This window comes from Paralichthys olivaceus, chromosome 19 (genome assembly GCF_024713975.1).
Source record: "Paralichthys olivaceus isolate ysfri-2021 chromosome 19, ASM2471397v2, whole genome shotgun sequence".
NCBI lineage: Eukaryota > Metazoa > Chordata > Actinopteri > Pleuronectiformes > Paralichthyidae > Paralichthys > Paralichthys olivaceus.
This window is the reverse complement of record NC_091111.1, coordinates 15,887,865-15,904,200: the sequence shown is the minus strand read 5'-3', so window position 1 is coordinate 15,904,200 and position 16,336 is coordinate 15,887,865. Positions and strand designations below refer to the sequence as shown.

At 42.7% G+C, this 16,336-nt stretch overlaps 4 protein-coding genes across 10 annotated transcripts in view; 2 read left to right on the top strand and 2 right to left on the bottom strand.

Moving 5' to 3' along the window:
- The window catches only part of dlgap2b (discs, large (Drosophila) homolog-associated protein 2b), a 64,940-nt gene extending 61,873 nt beyond the window's left edge, over positions 1-3,067 (bottom strand). Inside the window, exons 1-2 of the mRNA XM_069515671.1 lie at positions 2,597-3,067; positions 1,939-1,993 (exon numbers count right to left, since the gene is read on the bottom strand). Coding sequence (XP_069371772.1) covers positions 1,939-1,993; positions 2,597-2,614 — 73 coding nt within the window. The 5' untranslated portion in view covers positions 2,615-3,067. The remainder of the gene's footprint in view (positions 1-1,938; positions 1,994-2,596) is intronic.
- A 1,422-nt stretch (positions 3,068-4,489) lies between these two features.
- On the top strand, positions 4,490-12,598 carry LOC109636153 (cytospin-A-like). 4 transcript variants are annotated; one of them, XM_069515672.1, is made up of 12 exons: positions 4,490-5,003; positions 6,671-6,772; positions 7,993-8,469; positions 8,675-8,748; positions 9,250-9,809; positions 9,879-9,963; positions 10,041-10,116; positions 10,444-10,480; positions 10,831-10,927; positions 11,024-11,140; positions 11,566-11,625; positions 11,754-12,598. In XM_069515672.1, exons 2-12 carry the CDS (start codon positions 6,733-6,735, stop codon positions 11,841-11,843), a joined length of 1,713 nt encoding a protein of 570 aa, XP_069371773.1. In that variant the 5' UTR covers positions 4,490-5,003; positions 6,671-6,732; the 3' UTR covers positions 11,844-12,598. The 4 variants fall into 4 exon arrangements, with proteins under 4 accessions (XP_069371773.1, XP_069371774.1, XP_019953284.2 ...); XM_069515673.1 differs by having other exon boundaries at positions 7,975-8,469; positions 11,706-11,792; XM_020097725.2 differs by having other exon boundaries at positions 4,491-5,003; positions 7,975-8,469.
- Positions 12,599-12,632: 34 nt separating this feature from the next.
- On the bottom strand, positions 12,633-14,571 carry grcc10 (gene rich cluster, C10 gene). 4 transcript variants are annotated; one of them, XM_069515676.1, is made up of 5 exons: positions 14,291-14,459; positions 14,102-14,134; positions 13,887-13,940; positions 13,596-13,772; positions 12,633-13,176 (listed from the first exon to the last, which is right to left on the bottom strand). In XM_069515676.1, exons 3-5 carry the CDS (start codon positions 13,936-13,938, stop codon positions 13,037-13,039), a joined length of 369 nt encoding a protein of 122 aa, XP_069371777.1. In that variant the 5' UTR covers positions 13,939-13,940; positions 14,102-14,134; positions 14,291-14,459; the 3' UTR covers positions 12,633-13,036. The 4 variants fall into 4 exon arrangements, with proteins under 4 accessions (XP_069371777.1, XP_019953286.1, XP_019953287.1 ...); XM_020097727.2 differs by lacking the exons at positions 14,102-14,134; positions 14,291-14,459 and adding an exon at positions 14,491-14,571; XM_020097728.2 differs by having other exon boundaries at positions 14,102-14,325.
- A 241-nt stretch (positions 14,572-14,812) lies between these two features.
- On the top strand, positions 14,813-16,102 carry saysd1 (SAYSVFN motif domain containing 1). Its single transcript, XM_020097726.2, has 2 exons — positions 14,813-15,046; positions 15,350-16,102. Exons 1-2 carry the CDS (start codon positions 14,813-14,815, stop codon positions 15,671-15,673), a joined length of 558 nt encoding a protein of 185 aa, XP_019953285.2. The 3' UTR covers positions 15,674-16,102.
- Positions 16,103-16,336: the final 234 nt, after the last annotated feature.

The following is a 16,336-nucleotide window of genomic DNA, read 5'->3' as shown; positions in this document are numbered from 1 at the left end:
CAGAAACTGCTCCATATTAGGTTGAACAGTTTAAGATTTTATCGGGTTTTGAAAGTTTTGAAATAAGCTGCCATTCCTGTAACGAACCGTTCTCCAAACTGCAGTCTCTAATAAAACCAAAATGAAAATATTTATAGCAGCTGTTTTTTTTTCAATCAAAGTAAACAGCACTACCTAGTGGTGGAACACTAAACTGGAAATATCACAGATTTACAGGTTTGTGCCAAACTCTCTGATCCAGGCTAAAAAGCATTAAAGCACATTTTAAAAGCTAATTGTGCTCATTTTTCTAAATCTTATCCTTTTGCATAAAGAACATAAGCAGCATCACGGCCTCTGCTATTTATCCAACAAGCTTTATGTTCCTTTAAATGATTTGCTCCCCGCAGTTGTTAATGTTTCAACCTTGAGAAACGATGAGTAAGATATGATCAAGAGCAGGTTTTGTGGATGGCTGATGAAGAAAAAAACGAAATACTTTAGGTTATGCACTTCAAACAAGTTCTCGTCTTCACCTTCACTTCATCATCAGGAACCTTTGTGCTGACAAAGCCTGTAAAATCCCAGTAAGACCCTTCACATGATTAACTCACTGATAATCTGACGCATGCTCTAGTTGAAAATTCACCGTCAGCTCGTTTGTAATGTTTAAAAAGACCTTTTGAGAATGCGATTAACACGTATACGATCCCTGACGTCAAACCTGACACCCCACACTCTTTATACAAGGATTTTATCTATAATTTCGAACATAGGAACACTTCACACAAGTGAGTAATTAGTGTCGGGTTAAAACTACATGAAATGTTAATGAGCAAAACACAAGGGTAAAGCATCGGAGTAAAAATAGTCAAACTTGACCTGAATGTGTTCGTTCATTTGTGAATTATAAACCAATGAAAATAAATTCTAGTCTCATGTGATGGAGATCATTAGACGCCTCGCTTTCCTTTGTTTCTGTGTTATTAATAAACAAGTACATTCAAATTCCCATTTACTCTTTCATGATTTCCTCTTCAAAAGCATCACAGTGATAGTGAAAGTATTTGATGTTTGTGCTGACGTGAGCCAGTATTTGATCATCTATTCTCCGATGTCCAAAAAAATGCCCAGAGAAAGGCAGCGGGCCCCTGCTGCTCTTCTTCCTCAGGTGGTTCTCTCTGCTTTTCTGACCTCTGCCGAGAAGAAGAGTCGTGTGGAGTTCTAACTAATTCGCAACAATCTCGTTTAGGCTCTCAGCTCATATTCTCCACAACACCGCAGTAATTAGTGTCATCTGTGCAGATCTTGTGTCTTTCAGCTCATTGTTTTGGTTGCACGGCCGTTAAATGTCCTGTTTTGGTTCATTCATGCTGCTCTTAAATCGTTTATCACCGTCTGCACCGAATGACGCAGCCGATAAACACAGGAGAATTAAGCAGAGCTGAGGAGTTGGTAGGAAGGCAAACTAAAAAGATTGGAATTAATGAATTAGCTGTCCAGAGGCTCTGCTCCAAATGAATGCTAATGTTGCTCTGTTTCTGCTGAATGTGAAAATAAGCAAATGATCAGCTGACAATGGGTGGAGACATAGAGCTAGAGGTCGTCCACCAACCAGAAGGTCGGAGTTTCAATCCCCGGCTCCTCCAGATAAAACACTGCGAGCTCTAAATTGTCCCTCGCAGATGCTCTGTCCAAGTGTGATGATGTGTGATAGACACACTGTTGTGGGTCTGAACTGGTGACTGACCTCCAGTGCAAAGTGATTGGCGTATAGTTGAATATAAACTATATTGAAGCTGTGTTCAGAGTGATGAGGGAACATGTCACCAAGGGCAACGCTGTGGTTCTTGTTGTATTAAAACTCACCCACACTACAGTGTCAGTACTCTGTCACTCCGTCACATCCCTGCTACCATACAACCATGTGATGACTTAATCTCCCCTCCCACCTCTTACCTGAGTCCTTCTCAAAGAAAAGACAGCAGTGAGTCTGTAGTAGCCATGGTAACACCTGTGACAGATGAAAAGATGGATGACAGATATAGTACAATACAGCTGAGTCACTACGCACACACATGCACTGAATGGAGGGGAGCTGCACAGTGGGAGTGTGTGGGCATTTACACAGACAAAGAAAGTTTAAAGACAGAAGTTGTGGGTCCCCTCCATTCACAAGGACAAAATACACACACACACACACACACACACACACACTCACCTTCCACCCCCCAAAAGACACACACACACAAACACCTCCCACCCCTCAAAAGACACACACACATACACACACACACACACCTCCCACCCCCCCAAAGACACACACACATACACACGCACACACACACACCTTCCACCCTCTAATTGACGCACGCGCACGCACACCTCGCCCTGATTCAGTGGCGTTGACTGATCTCTGCAGACAAGCAGGTGAACAACAGTGACTGAGCACAACTTTCTCTCATTAAATCTGCTGCGAGTCTTCACGGTCACATGATGTGACACTCGGGTCAAATCCTCTCTCATCACACTTCACATCACATGCGGGTGCACGATAATCAATAACAACAACAAGAGCTCGGGTTCGTGCACTAACACCGTGCGTGCTCCCTCTTACCTTTTTCAGCGCTGACATCTTCCTCCTCTCAGAAGGTCACTCGCACGGGCGATAAACAACGTGAAAACCGACCATCATCATCATCATCTTCATCATCACCATCATCTTCATCATGTCCCCTGAGGTGCAGTGGAAACGCTCGTTGTCTGCACCGCTGGAAACATCTGCAGCAGCAGCGCAGCAGCAGTTTCCCATGATGCAGGCGACATGTGAGCGTCTCCTCGTCCTGACGCAGCTGCAGACTTCATCCTCCGGACATGACTTATCTGCTGTTGTGGTTCAGCTCCGCCTGTGAAGGCAGCCCCACATCAGACGCCATTTTTACAAAGTCTGCACCTACAGACTGAAACTACGTAACAAACACGTAACTTCTCAATGCAAACTTTCACCGGGAAACATGTCGTTTCAACTGGATTTTTATGGATAGTGTGTAATCTGTTAGAATTGAATTCCACCACATGTAAAATCATTATGAAATCATAATTTAAATTTAAAATTTTGAGTTCAGCAAAAATATGGATAATGTAAATTCAAATATATAATGTAGATATGTTGATTTACAAATATTTGCTCACTACAGAACTTCATGTTTGAGCTTAAAACAATATTTCATTGTCGTTATGTTACCTTGTCAGTCTGTTTGATTTTCTTTAACATCAAAATAAAAGTTACAACCTTCTTTTCAGTAAACATTTGATACACAGACAGACAGATAGATAGATAGATAGATAGATAGATAGATAGATAGATAGATAGATAGACAGATAGACAGATAGATAGACAGTTAGAGCAGCAAGGTAAACTACACAAAATACAAAGAATACAAATATAAAAACAAGTAAATAAAATACCATTCAAACAGTTAAGAATAAGTTAAGATAAAAACTTACTTGAAAATCTGTCCCTAAAAGACGACACTGAGGAAATTTCCCTGGAATAACTTCCTGTTTAGGGGATGAGGATGATAAACTCTGTCCTGATGTCCCTCACTGACTGATGTCGAAGTGCAATGATCTCCAGTGTAGTGGCACAACTTAACAACCGTAAATCTACATTCTCATATGAACTGAACCCACAGTTTGTCTCCACTTGCACCGACCTCCTGGAGAAGTGAGGCATCATCCCAGAGCTACAGACTGTAGTCTTTGTTGATTATCCTGATAAAACATCTTTGGATATTATTGCCGTTCATCCAGCAGTATTGAGTTTGAACATCTGGGGGCACTAGATATCTTTTTCACTGTTCTCTGTCCATGGTCCTGAAGCAGATGATCTAATACAATGCAGTGCAGATCCAGAGCTTTAGTTTCAGTCTTCAGCTTCTTTCATCTGCTTCTATTTGACTTTCATTTGTCAGAATATAACACGGGGTTGTCGACAGTGAAACTTGTTAGGTTGGTAAGATTGAGGTGGGTGTATTTTTATCGATATTTAAGATATTTTAATGAGTTTGATGAGATATGAAGATACTGAGGTTGAGCTTGTTTGTTGGATGTTTGGAGTAATATGTTTGTTGTTGTATTTTTATTATATGGGTTTTTTTTATCTGCATTATTCTGTGCAGCACTGAGTCCAAGATAAATTTCACTACGGGGACAATAAAGTATATCATATCCCATCAGAGGATAGACTGCTCTTAGATTGTTACTGTACTTAAATACAGTGCTACTGGTATTTTAATAGTATTTCTTACTTCATATATCCGATCCACTTTATTTCAAAGGGAAGTATTGAGCTTTTTAATCGATTATCTTTTCATATTAACATTTTAAATACCAAAAATATCAAATAGGAGGCCTTGAATGAAGCAGCAACAATAAAAAAAAAAAGTCAAAATGAGCGTCTATAAGAAAAGGGAGGAGTCTGTATTTTAGCCTTGATGTTCCTCAGTCAGTGAAACAGAGCTGAAGAACAGAGGAGGAGGTTCGACTCAACACATGTTCCCACCATGTGACTGTTACCTGACAAACACACCTGCAGGTAACAGAGGACAATCACCCCCCTGCTGGTGGAACCTCCTCCTCACCTCCACAGACCACAAACTGTCTCGATGCTTTAACTCTGTGGAGCCGTGTCCAGATGTTGCTCTGTTTAACGCCACTGACAACGTTCATGTTGATCCAACAACCTGCAGCTGCTGCGCAAACACTTGGGTTCTGCCTCCTGCGCCTTTTGTCGCATTGGATTTAAGGGAGAAGCAGATTCACCGGGACTCGCTGCCTCTCTGCAGCTGAGTGATCAACATGGGACCTCGGAGTAAAATGATTTTCAGTCATTTGAAGCGAATCCTCCGGTGAATTTGGGAGAAGGGACGCAGACAGAGAAACCAGCCCGGCAAGGAGGTCGAGAAATCCGGCTGAGAGCTGAGGAGGGAAGGGGTGGAACATCCAGCAGCTGGTGGAGGAAGGTAGGACGGATTTGTGATCAGTGAGTGTGTGTGTGTAACATGCATCATATGTCACAGCCTTAAGATAAAATTCTTAAAACAAAGGTATCCCTTGGCCCTCACCATTAGAGAAGAGTGACGCCGAACTTCATTCAAAAAACTGACATTTTAAAGCAGACTGGCTCGTTAAAAGCACAAATACTCTGCAGTGGCTAATTTTCAAAACATTTTACAAATTAATTGTTGCTCTTCTTTAAAACGGCTCATAGCATTCACCCAGTTGCGCATTAATTTGCTGTTCAGGTTGAAGTTAGTTTTATGTTGGATCTGGATCACAAGGCTTTCGTTTAGGGACCATAAATAAATTCCCGTTTGAATTGATTGGAGATAACCTCATTGTTTTTAATTGTTTCCATGTCATGTGACCCACTGACTTCCAATCACATCACATGTTGCTGCCCCAGACCAACAGGAGGCCATTGTTTCTCTTGTATTTTAGTGTTTCTGATATTTTATATGAAAATGTATGTTTTTCTATCACATTTGTTCAGTAGTTTCCGTGGACATCATGTGACCCTTTGGCAAAACTAAAGCCAAATTGTTTCGCTACCCAAAACAAACACTGCAACAGCCAATATTTGGGGCGTGTGTTATAGTCGGCAGATATTTGACCCTCATGAGTTTTGCACAGTTTACAGTCCGTCTAGTTTCTTTAATCACACGAGTCTCCACAAAACACACTGTCAGCTGTACTTTTTGTTGGATCATCTCTATCAACAACCATCTGTATTAACAATGTATTTGGGTCAGTGTGTTCCATGGCTTTTGCTCTCCACTCGGATGGTTTACCTATACTGGCAACCAAATCCTGCTCAAAACATGATTGGTCAAAGTAGAGATGGAGACCAGAAGTCTTCCTGATGCCAAAATCTTGTCCCTCAGCTTTAGATTCTGTGTAATCACCTGCAGAATCTGTTCATAGACATGACATGAGATGGAAGCTACAAAAGTAAACCAGTTAGTTCCTCTTCAAACAGGAAGTAACTGATGGTCCCTAAGGGAAATTATGTCTGTAGAGTATCCAACCTAAAACTAACTTCACTGCAGTGTTGGTTGTCCTGTCAGTCCATTTATGTAATTCTCTCCCAAAATGATCAGCTGTGACTCTGGAAAACTGTGACATGCAGAGCATCATAGCAAGTTGTGTGCATGCCGAGTTTGACTGAGTATACTGCCAATGTCTCTGCAAGATCATCCATACTGTTTAATGCATGGCTCTTTCATTGATAACCATGGAAACCTTAAATCACTATATTATTCAATGGAGTGTGGTTAATTAATCAGAGCACAGCGCAGCGGGTGAAGGTGCACGTCAAACAAACATCATATCATTTTAACACCGTTGTAGCTCTGCTCCCCTATAAAAACTTAAAGCAGGTGACTCAACACTTTGTACTATAATTAGTTTTTATTAATAAATTGTAATTGTTGCAGTTTTTTTATGATCCCTGTGGGGGAGGTGCTCAGTCTTCACCTCAAGAAGAAAATATTTTGCACTCAAGATTTCCTGAGCAAAGGTTTTTGCTCTGTCCTTAACATGTTGCACTCTTGTTCCTCTGTCGATGAAAAGTTCAGCAGTGAGTCATACTCGTGAAATATTAATATTTACCCCCCCCCCCCATGTCCAGACAGCCTTGTGGAGCTCAGAGGGCACAAGAAGGACGCTGAAGGTACCCACCCCTGCTGGATCATGGGTAACCACACCGGCAAAGACAACCATGGTCCTACAGGTATCACAGCAACACGCGTGCACAAACAATGCTTTTGTTTTTATTCGCAATGATAGATTTTTAATATAACAGATTGTTGCGGTTCGGTTTCTGCACTTCACATGCACAGTTCTCTCTCTCGTTGCCGCATGTTTTTATGTTTCAGTGTCTCATTATTAACTAAGATCAAAACATAAGTCTTCTGAAGTTGTGTGATGCAGAACAGGAACAGGAACCTGTACACTGGGGAAGGCATCAGCTGAAATGTTTGTGCAGGAAACTCTGATGACTGAGACATTTCTCAGTACACAGAAATTGATGAGCCAGAAGTGCATCTCTGGGATTTTGGTGAAAGTTGGATTAAGCATCGTCAGATCTTTTTGCTTCCAGCGTCTTTCAGCTCCGTACATCACAGACCAGCTGTCGTTAAGCTCAACTATTGTGTGAAATCACCCAGAGCAGTGTAAAAACATCTCGTTTTCCAACTGAGGACATTCAGTCGGCCGCTCGCTCCGGTTATTTCTCACTTAACAGCTGTTTAACATGCTGCTCCTTCATCTCTGGGCTGGCATTTTGCAGGAAGTGGGCTCACGCTGGAGGATGAGAATAGCTCCTCTGCCTTAACTGAAGCACACCGCGTCATGCAGCAGCCGGGGGGAAATGATGAGTCTGCAGAATTCCTGCAGTACGACACAAGGGCAAGGAGGAGAAGCAGGTGGAGAGCACTGTGGCCTGCTCCAGTGTAAACGACATATTATACAGAAATCACAAAACCAAACCAGTGCAGCAACATGAATCCTAATACCTGAAAATATCTGTAGAGACCTGGCAGCACTGATGGATGTAATCACCTGGTGGAAGCAGTGAGAGCAGCTGTAAGATAGTAGATCAGGGTCAGACTGCATCTCTCCCTGGGAAATGTGTGTGCGTGGGTGTGTGCGTGCGTGCGTGCGTGCGTGCGTGCGTGCGTGCGTGTGTGTGTGTGTGTGTGTGTGTGTGTGTGCACCAGCCAAGACATTGGCAGTAGAGGATTTTTGCTGCATCAGTCAGCACAGGACAGTAAATAAGGGAGTGGACACTGAGCACTTACATCTGCATCAAGGAGAAGAACAGAGGAGCTTTTATGTTCTGCACATTTTTTAACTGAGATGATTTTAAAGCTCAGGTCAGTTGTTATTCTTCTTCTTTACCTCTCTTTCCTTTTCTCCTCCTCTGTTTTACAGCTTGTTCCCCCCTCTCAGGTTCCCCTCTAGATTTCTTCCACACGCCTCCTACCACGCCCTCAGAGGCAGAGCTGACAGCCATGGCCTTATCCTCGCCAGCCTCCTCCAATAAAGCACAGACTCCATCGCCGGCCGCCGGCGACACCCCCTCCTCCGCCACTTCTCCAATTGCAGAGTGGACACAGAAACTGTCTGCGTCCTCAGACTGGGCCGTGATAAGCGTAGACAGCGTCGCCTCCTCAGAGACGAACGTGAGCGATGCAGCGGCCAGACACGGGACGGCAGCAGTCAGCGCGGGCACCCCGGCGTCCCTGCCCCCGTCCAGAGAATCCCCCTCAGAGCAGAGCTGGCAGGAGCGAGACAGCGGCCTGGAGCCGCAGGATGCAGCAGAGAAAGCTGAGGAGGAGATGACCCTGGTCCTGCTCAGTCTGATGGAGCATCAGAGGGCCTCGCTAGGCCTCACCCCCAAAACTGACATCATCACAGGAGCAGTAGGTACGCCTCTGTCTTCACTGTCGTCTGCTTCTATGGACACTGCTGTTGACTTTTGTTAGAGAGGAGAGGACATTAACAACAACAATAATAAATGACATTGACTGAGCTGCGATTAGTGGAACTGGTCCTGTTTCCACTTTTATTAAACTGATGTTACTGTGAAGTGATCGATTCACCTTCACTCTACTTTGTTTGTGTTTGTCAGAGCTGCTCAGGCGCTTGATAAGAGAGAGAGACGAGCTGGTGGAGGAGGTGGACACACTGAAGGAGACACTGAGGGTGAGTTTGCGTCAGATTCCGTTCTTAGCTCTTGAGGATATGTTGAGTCCATAGACTGTAAATAAAAATATGGATGTAGACTCTGGGTCCAGAAAGTGAAGGAGAGACCAGCAGTGATCATCCAGAATGACCAGCAGAGGGCATCTCCACAGGTTCCTCAAAGATAGTTCACATCGAAGACTCTACCTCTTAGTATATTTATAACATCAGTAAACATTTTCTCAAGAACTTCATGATTTCAATATCTAGTTTCAAGTCGTCTTCCAATCTGCACGATGCTCTCTTTATCAATGATCGTCAAATAGACAATTACTCATCACTAATCACTTTATATTCAGTTTGTCATCGTGCTGTCCCAATGTTCAGTGAGATATTTTTATACCATTTATAGTGTACTCATTGTTTCCCACAATGCATCATGACATGTAGCGTTCAACCGATGGTCACTAACTGAGCAAATAAGTGTTTCTTTTCCATTAGTTGCTCTTTTCTCCTCCACAGGCGGAGCGGCTGGAGTGGCATCAGTTCCAGTGTGACCTGCAGGTCGCCGTGTCTGTGGCCGACCGGCTGCGGATCGAGTCGGAGCAGGCTCTGGGTTTGGTCCAGGGGCGCCACAGGGCCGTGGAGGAGCAGCTGGCCCTTGCCCTCAGCAGGGAGCAGGAGAAGGAGGGAGAGCTGGAGAGTCTGAGAGCCGAGCACAGAGACGTCTGCAGCAAACTGAACAAACTCACGCTGCAGCAGGAGCGAGCCGAGCTGGATGCTCTGAGAAACGCATGCAGGGCGAAAGACGAAGCAGATGGTGGTCAACAGATAGAGAGACGAGACTCTGAGGAGGGACAGGGAGAGGAAATACAAGAAGCTGCAGGAGACACTGAAGCTAAGCAGGAGGAGAATGAAGCAAATGGAGACATGGAGGCAAATGGATCAGGGGACATGCGGCTGAAAGGGAAGGGGGTAGCGGAGGGATACCTGCGTAGTTTAGCTGCAATGGAGAAGAAGAAAGAAGCGGGACGTGGGCCGAGAGATCCGAGGAGGATTGTGATGCTGTCTGAAAGATCTTGGTGAGTCTACGTGAGAGTTCTCACTTCTCACGCGACGACAAATTCTTACTAAACATTTTTGTCTTTCAGGAGTTTATCTCGTCTTCCACTCCCAGTTGACTCCTCCGGTCAAAATGAGGCTTCAAATACAAGCACAACTTTGCCACTATGCAAGGTATTAGATATCTTTGTGTGTATTGTATATTTACTACTAAATGACTTGGAGGGAGAATCATTTCTTATCTGTTCCAGAAAGAGCAGCCAACTAAGGGGAGAAGGATGGATCGTATTTTACAGCGACAGGACAGTTGGTCCAGTTTTTATTCAGGTGAGATTAAATCTACAAAACCAGCAGGATTCTTTTTCACCACATAAAGATGAACCACGCGTCTCCACCTCCTCCCACTGCCCAGAAATGAAGCCAAAATGTCCCGGCTACAAACGCCACCCATGTTTCTCGTTTGGAGCCAGATTAAAATTAGTTTGGTCCATGTCCCATCAACTAACATGGAGGAGGTGGGCTTTATGACCTGTACTAAAAACAGCCAGCAGGGGGCGGTCCAGATGTTTTGGCTTCACTTTGGGGAGCGGTCGTGTCGTCCATCTTTACACACAGTGTGTGTTTGTGTTCATTTGTGTAACTGTTTGTTTACAGGAAAACAGGACGAGGATCAAAGCTCAGATTACGTCAAGTAAGTTTCTGTCAGGATTTATTTCTAAGTTGATTCTGACTCCAACCTGGAGACTGATGGATGTTTAGCATGAACGAGTCACAAGCATTTTCCTTTTGGATGAACTTACATTGAAACCAAGTCACGATCTCTGAACTTGAATCATCGGATCAAAGAGCTTTTTTTTGCAGCTATTCAAAACTTAGATTTAGTTTTAAACAAACTTTTCACTGTAATTTTATCACTGCTTCTTGTGTCCTTCGTTTAAGTGCTTTGTTACCACGTTTATAATATTCCTGTACAATTTAAAATGATCCTCTACACACACACACACACACAGTTTTAGGATGACCTCTCTTTTCTTCCTCCAGACCTCAGGACGGTTTCAGTGCTCTGCTGCGGCGTCACGGCGGCTCCAGGAGAAACTCCCTGCTCCGCTGGTGCCAGGGTCGTACACAAGGCTACAAGGTCAGACAGAAGTCTTTATTTATTCTCAATATTTTTTTAAATCAATCACATCCTGTATTCCACACAGGGAATAAATCAAGGCTTCTCTATCAACAGAATATTGATATCACCAACTTCAGCAGCAGCTGGGAGGATGGTTTGGCGTTCTGTGCTGTTTATCACACATATTTACCAAATCACATCCTGTATGAGAACCTGAACCCTGAGGACAAGGTAAAATATATGCAGATTTATATCAGTTTACTTCACTTACAAAGACGATTATCACAGATTTGAGTCAGAAAGAAGTTTTACAGAGACTGAAAAGAAAATATGTTTCCAGGCACTGAGAGTCTCTGAAGTCATAAAACAGGTCTTTTAACCACAGAGACTAAATATTTGGGTTTCTTCCCAGAGAATAATTTGTGGATTTAAAATCAGGCATATTTAAGGAACTGATATCTATGAGCGTGTAATTTGGTGCAGAATAAAAAATCTGTTGTCTAGTGGATTGAAATGTGTTTTGATTTGGGGGCTGTTGAGGTATTGGCTCTAATATCTGCTGTTCTGGTTTTAGTTGTTTTATAAGAGTTCACATCTGAAATTCAAGTGTGTAAAGATGTGAAGCTGAGTTGAATCAGAAACTTTGTTTTTTGCAGAAGGAAAATCTGGACCTCGCTTTTAGGACGGGAGAGAACGTGGGAATCACAGCCACACTGGTGAGAGACAAACATGCAACTTCAGAGTTCTGATCTGTGTGGTTTGCTCTTTACGGTCTCATCTTAAGATGTATTCATAGATCTCACAGCATCATGGTCTGTCTTTACATCCGTCCTCTGTGTGACAGACAGTGGAGGAGATGCTGAGGGCTAACGGGCCGGACTGGCAGAGGGTCCTGGGCTACGTCGAAAGCATTTTCCGTCAGTTTGAGATGTGAGGTCGTCCTCGTTTTTTTTTCTGTTCTTGTGACCAGAGATGAAGGACTGAAACACTGTTCTCCACAAGAGGGAGCTCTGCCAACCAGGGTTTATAATGCATCAACTATACAAGACTTTATCATGAGATTTTATGCATCAACACACATTTTTCCTCACATGGAAACTTCTTGGCCAAGATGGAAAAATCCAAACAGTGTTTTGCCCTTGAGTACTTTTATTTTCCTACATACTGCACATTGTGGTGGCACCAGCTTGGTTAATATGCACAGGACACGAAACTATTTTAATCCCGGACGTACAGCAGAAACTTCACTTGCTCAACAGTTACTTTCACATTTGGTGCTGGATCCACTGGTTTTGCACTGTTTGCCTTTTTAAAAAAAAGCACTTTATGATTAATGCTATTTTTTTTATGATTTCAGAATCTTGGGCATTTTTAAGTTTTGATTATTTTGACTAATAAATACAAAACGTACATTTTTAATTGTAAAACTCTTCTGCCATGACACAGTGTTGTCATGTTCGCATGCTCCTAAAACTACAACCTTCAAAGCAGAGGGAGTAGATTTTATTTTCTGTAGAAGTGACGTTTAAAAACTAGTGATTGTCTGAGAGTTGTCTTTGAGCAAATGTAAATATGTAAATGTGTGTAACCGCTTATTTAGTATTTTTTAGAAACATATTAAACATATAAACACACACAAGATGTCGCTGCTAAAGCCTTATTGCAATAATAAAGTTATGTATAATGTAAGTTTTTGTTTTCTCTATTAACACCACACACAGACTCACATAAAACCTCTTTAATATCAATATACAGTTTGGACCCCACTGTATAACAAAAAACACGTCGATACATTTGATAGAATATAAAAATGGTATAAAAGAACGATGTAATAAATGGAATTAAAGGAAATGTTTAAGGTTCAGTGACATAAGAAAAAGTGGTCATCGAGTAACAAATAAATACTGACACATTTCAAAAGCAATAACTTAACAAGATGCTTTAAATGAAATTATAATGTACATGTAATTTGTTGTAATGTGTTTAATGTACTGATGGAACACACAACTATAACTAACTTTTCCATTATCTCTAGACATGATCTTGAAGTTGCGGCATGGTCACACAGATTCAAAGCATTAAATGAAAGTCACCGAAAAAAAAGCAGTTGACCATATGAATGAGTTCCTATGAAGCTGGAATGGCGCCTCCTATAGGTGGTGTCGACAGAGGTGGCAGGAGCAGGGACTTGAGTTTAGCCGACATGGCCGCAATTTCAGGGTCCTGGGTTTCGTACATCTTCACCAGTCTGGCAAATTTAAGGACGCCTGAAAGCGAAGCAAAAGCAAAGTGATGAATCCTGACATCTGTGCTGAATTAGGAACCGTCTCTGAGTTGTGGTGTGTGACAGTCTTGTGTGGTTGTCAACTTCAGATTAAATTAATTTGCAGAAACATTTTGAAAAAAAGAAATGATTGTTTATTCAATTTTGCCGGATAAGACTCAAAATTATACTTCTAACATTTTTACTAAAACTCTGAGGATCTCAAGTTTCAGATCATGACATCAGTGTTGTATCAGTATATCTCAGAGCTCGAGTGACTTCTCTGTTCTGGTGAATGTGGTGGAATATTTACATGTTGGTACTTTGGCTCAGAGCGTATGAATCATCGTGTCACATCAGCATCGGTTGAATGAATGAGAGTCTAATTCTACGTGTACATGAGGCTGGAAAACGCTGCCTCACCCTCTCCTTCATTGTTGAACCCGTAGGCTTTAAGAACCTCTTGTTGAATCTGAGTGGCAACGGGGAGAACGAGCTGCAGCATCTTGCCCATATCGTTGCAGGCGCTCTCTCGAGCCTCCTCCATCCGAGCGGCGTTTTCTGGCACTGAGAAGGCCTGGATCACCTCACTGAGCACCACTGAGACACAACAGCAGCATCAGAAGTCGCTCTGCGTCCACATCATGCATGTAAAATATAAATGCAAGCTGATTTATTGTACAAGGTAAGATTGAGAGCTCCAGCTCCTCTCACCTCTGGTCTGCTCAACAGTCAGGGTCGGCTGCTGTGCTGGAGCTGAGGCCATGACTGGAGAGGAGAGAGAGAAACCCCGAACATTTACACTGAACATTGGAACAGATTTAAAGTACTGCAGATACAAATACTCCAGAGAACCGACGGAGACAATATTCAACGCTACGTAGTTATGAACATACTAACAGCTTCCAGCAGAAAGGAAATGTACTCACCGTAAAAAATGTAAAAGTGATCTGCTAGTTTCTCTAAATGTTGAGATAAATAACAACTGATGGTTATGAAGCTGTGAAACCACCTTGATCCAACATGTATCACAGCTCATATGAGTCAATCAACTACAATGATCCAGTCACAGAAGAATCGAACTTTGGACTCTGTCTGATGTGGACTTTCAATCTTACTTAAGTGTGTAGTCTTGAGTGCAGCACTTTAACTCTGTACGGGAGTATTTCATTGTGTATCTCTGTGTGATGAGTGAAGCAGAGCTTCGAGTCAACACTTCCTTGTTGTGAAGAGCTGGAAACACGTCAGACACAGGAACACCCCCCCCCCTGGTTCCCTGCTCGTCAGTGAACGCAGGTGGAATCATGTGTGAACTCACCTGAGATGAAAACAACAAACCAGCTTCCAACAGGGCGGCGGACCTCTGCCGGAAAACGACGCCTTTCACGACACAGGAAACCGTTTTACGACAGCGCGTCCTCGTTTCCGGTAGCCGCTGACGCAGAAGGTAAACAAACCCCTTCGCTCCGCTCGTAGAGATGAAACCTGATCGCAGGTTCGGATGAGGTCCGCTCACGCGTGTTCTGTGCGTTTTAAAGTTGAACTGAAGTGAGTCTGGTGTCGCAGAAGTTCGGATCGAGTTGTCGAAGCGGCTGTTTGGTTTTTTTTATCTCGTAGATTTCCCTGAATCTTCGGAGTCGATGGAGCGGAAGCTCGCGGAGTTCAGGGCTCGACGTCAGGCTGGAAAAGCTGCAGAGAATCATCAGGCTGCTGGTTCACAGCTCAGAGAACAGACTGAAATGACTACTACTACCGCTAGTATTACTGCTACTACTACAAGTACTACTACAAGTACTACTACTACTGCCACTACTGCCACTGAGCAGCAGCAGACACAGAACAACCAAGCAGCAGCTGACAGCTCTCACATCCAGGTAAGATCACCAGCAACCAAACCATGAGTATTACTGTGCACTAGTGAAGTAGTAGTATTTGGATTTTAAAGCAAGAGGTACTTTGTTTTTCCTGTTCTGCAGCTGCTGTTACACTTTGCCCCAAGAAAGATCATAGTAGATTTGATTCTGTTTGATTGGAAAAACATTCACACAACGTCGGCAGCAAACTTCTCAAATTATATTAAACCTCACAACTAATGGTTAAAAAAATAAAAGCACTAAGCAGCTGAAAGTTTGAATTATTTTTAGAATACCACATTTTTACGGATGAACTCCCTGCAGGACCGTAGTGACTGGCTGCTGGACAGCGCTCTGGGAAGATGGCTGACTTCCAGACAAGTTATCATCTCAAACCTCACTCTGCTGAAAGTGCTGCTGTGGCTGGTGTTGCTCGGCCTGTTTGTAGAACTGGAGTTCGGCCTGCCCTTCTTCGTCATCTCTCTCTTCTACTGGCTCTATGAAGGACTCCGAAGCCCAGCGGCCCGAGAGCCTGGAGAACTGAGCGCTTACTCCGTCTTCAACCCGGACTGTCAACCTCTGCTGGGCTCCCTCACTGCAGAGCAGCTGGAGGGAGAGATGGGCTACAGACCTCTGGCTAACAGATGAAGCGCTTTGCACATTTGTATCAAATAATCAGGATGTTTTTCTTTTCAAACTTTAACTTCTAAAGACTTTACGTTGACATAAAACTGTTTTTTACTGTACATTTACTGTATGGTATAACTTTACTTAAAACTCCATCTTTGTGTCAGAAAGTTTGAGTCATAACCCGGGGGAATTCTAAAGCTGCCTGTCATTTATTATTGTGAATAAGAGAAAGAATACTCATCACCCTAACCCACTATTTAGAACAAATTATACTGTGGAACATTTTTCTCTCCTGGGCGATGTGGGGTTAATTCAAAACATGGTGCAAGTGTTGAGAAATGTGAATGGGAAGAGAAAACAAAGTGAAAGTTGCAATTAATTTATATGTGGTCAATGGTGTTTTCTTGAAATTTAAGGCTTTTAAAGTCTAATAAAATATTTTGATGACTCCGGTGTCTTGTCTTTTGGGAGTGATACACGTTTACATCTTGTTTTGCTGCAGTGTTTGCAATGAAACCGGCCAAGAAAGTAAAATATATTTGATTGTGGTAACTAATTATATGAATAATAATAATAATAATATAATTTAATTTGCACAAGCCTTTTCAAAACAAAATTACAAAGTGCTGCACATGTACATTAAAATAAAATAATAAAAACTTCTTGTAAAAAGATGCGTTT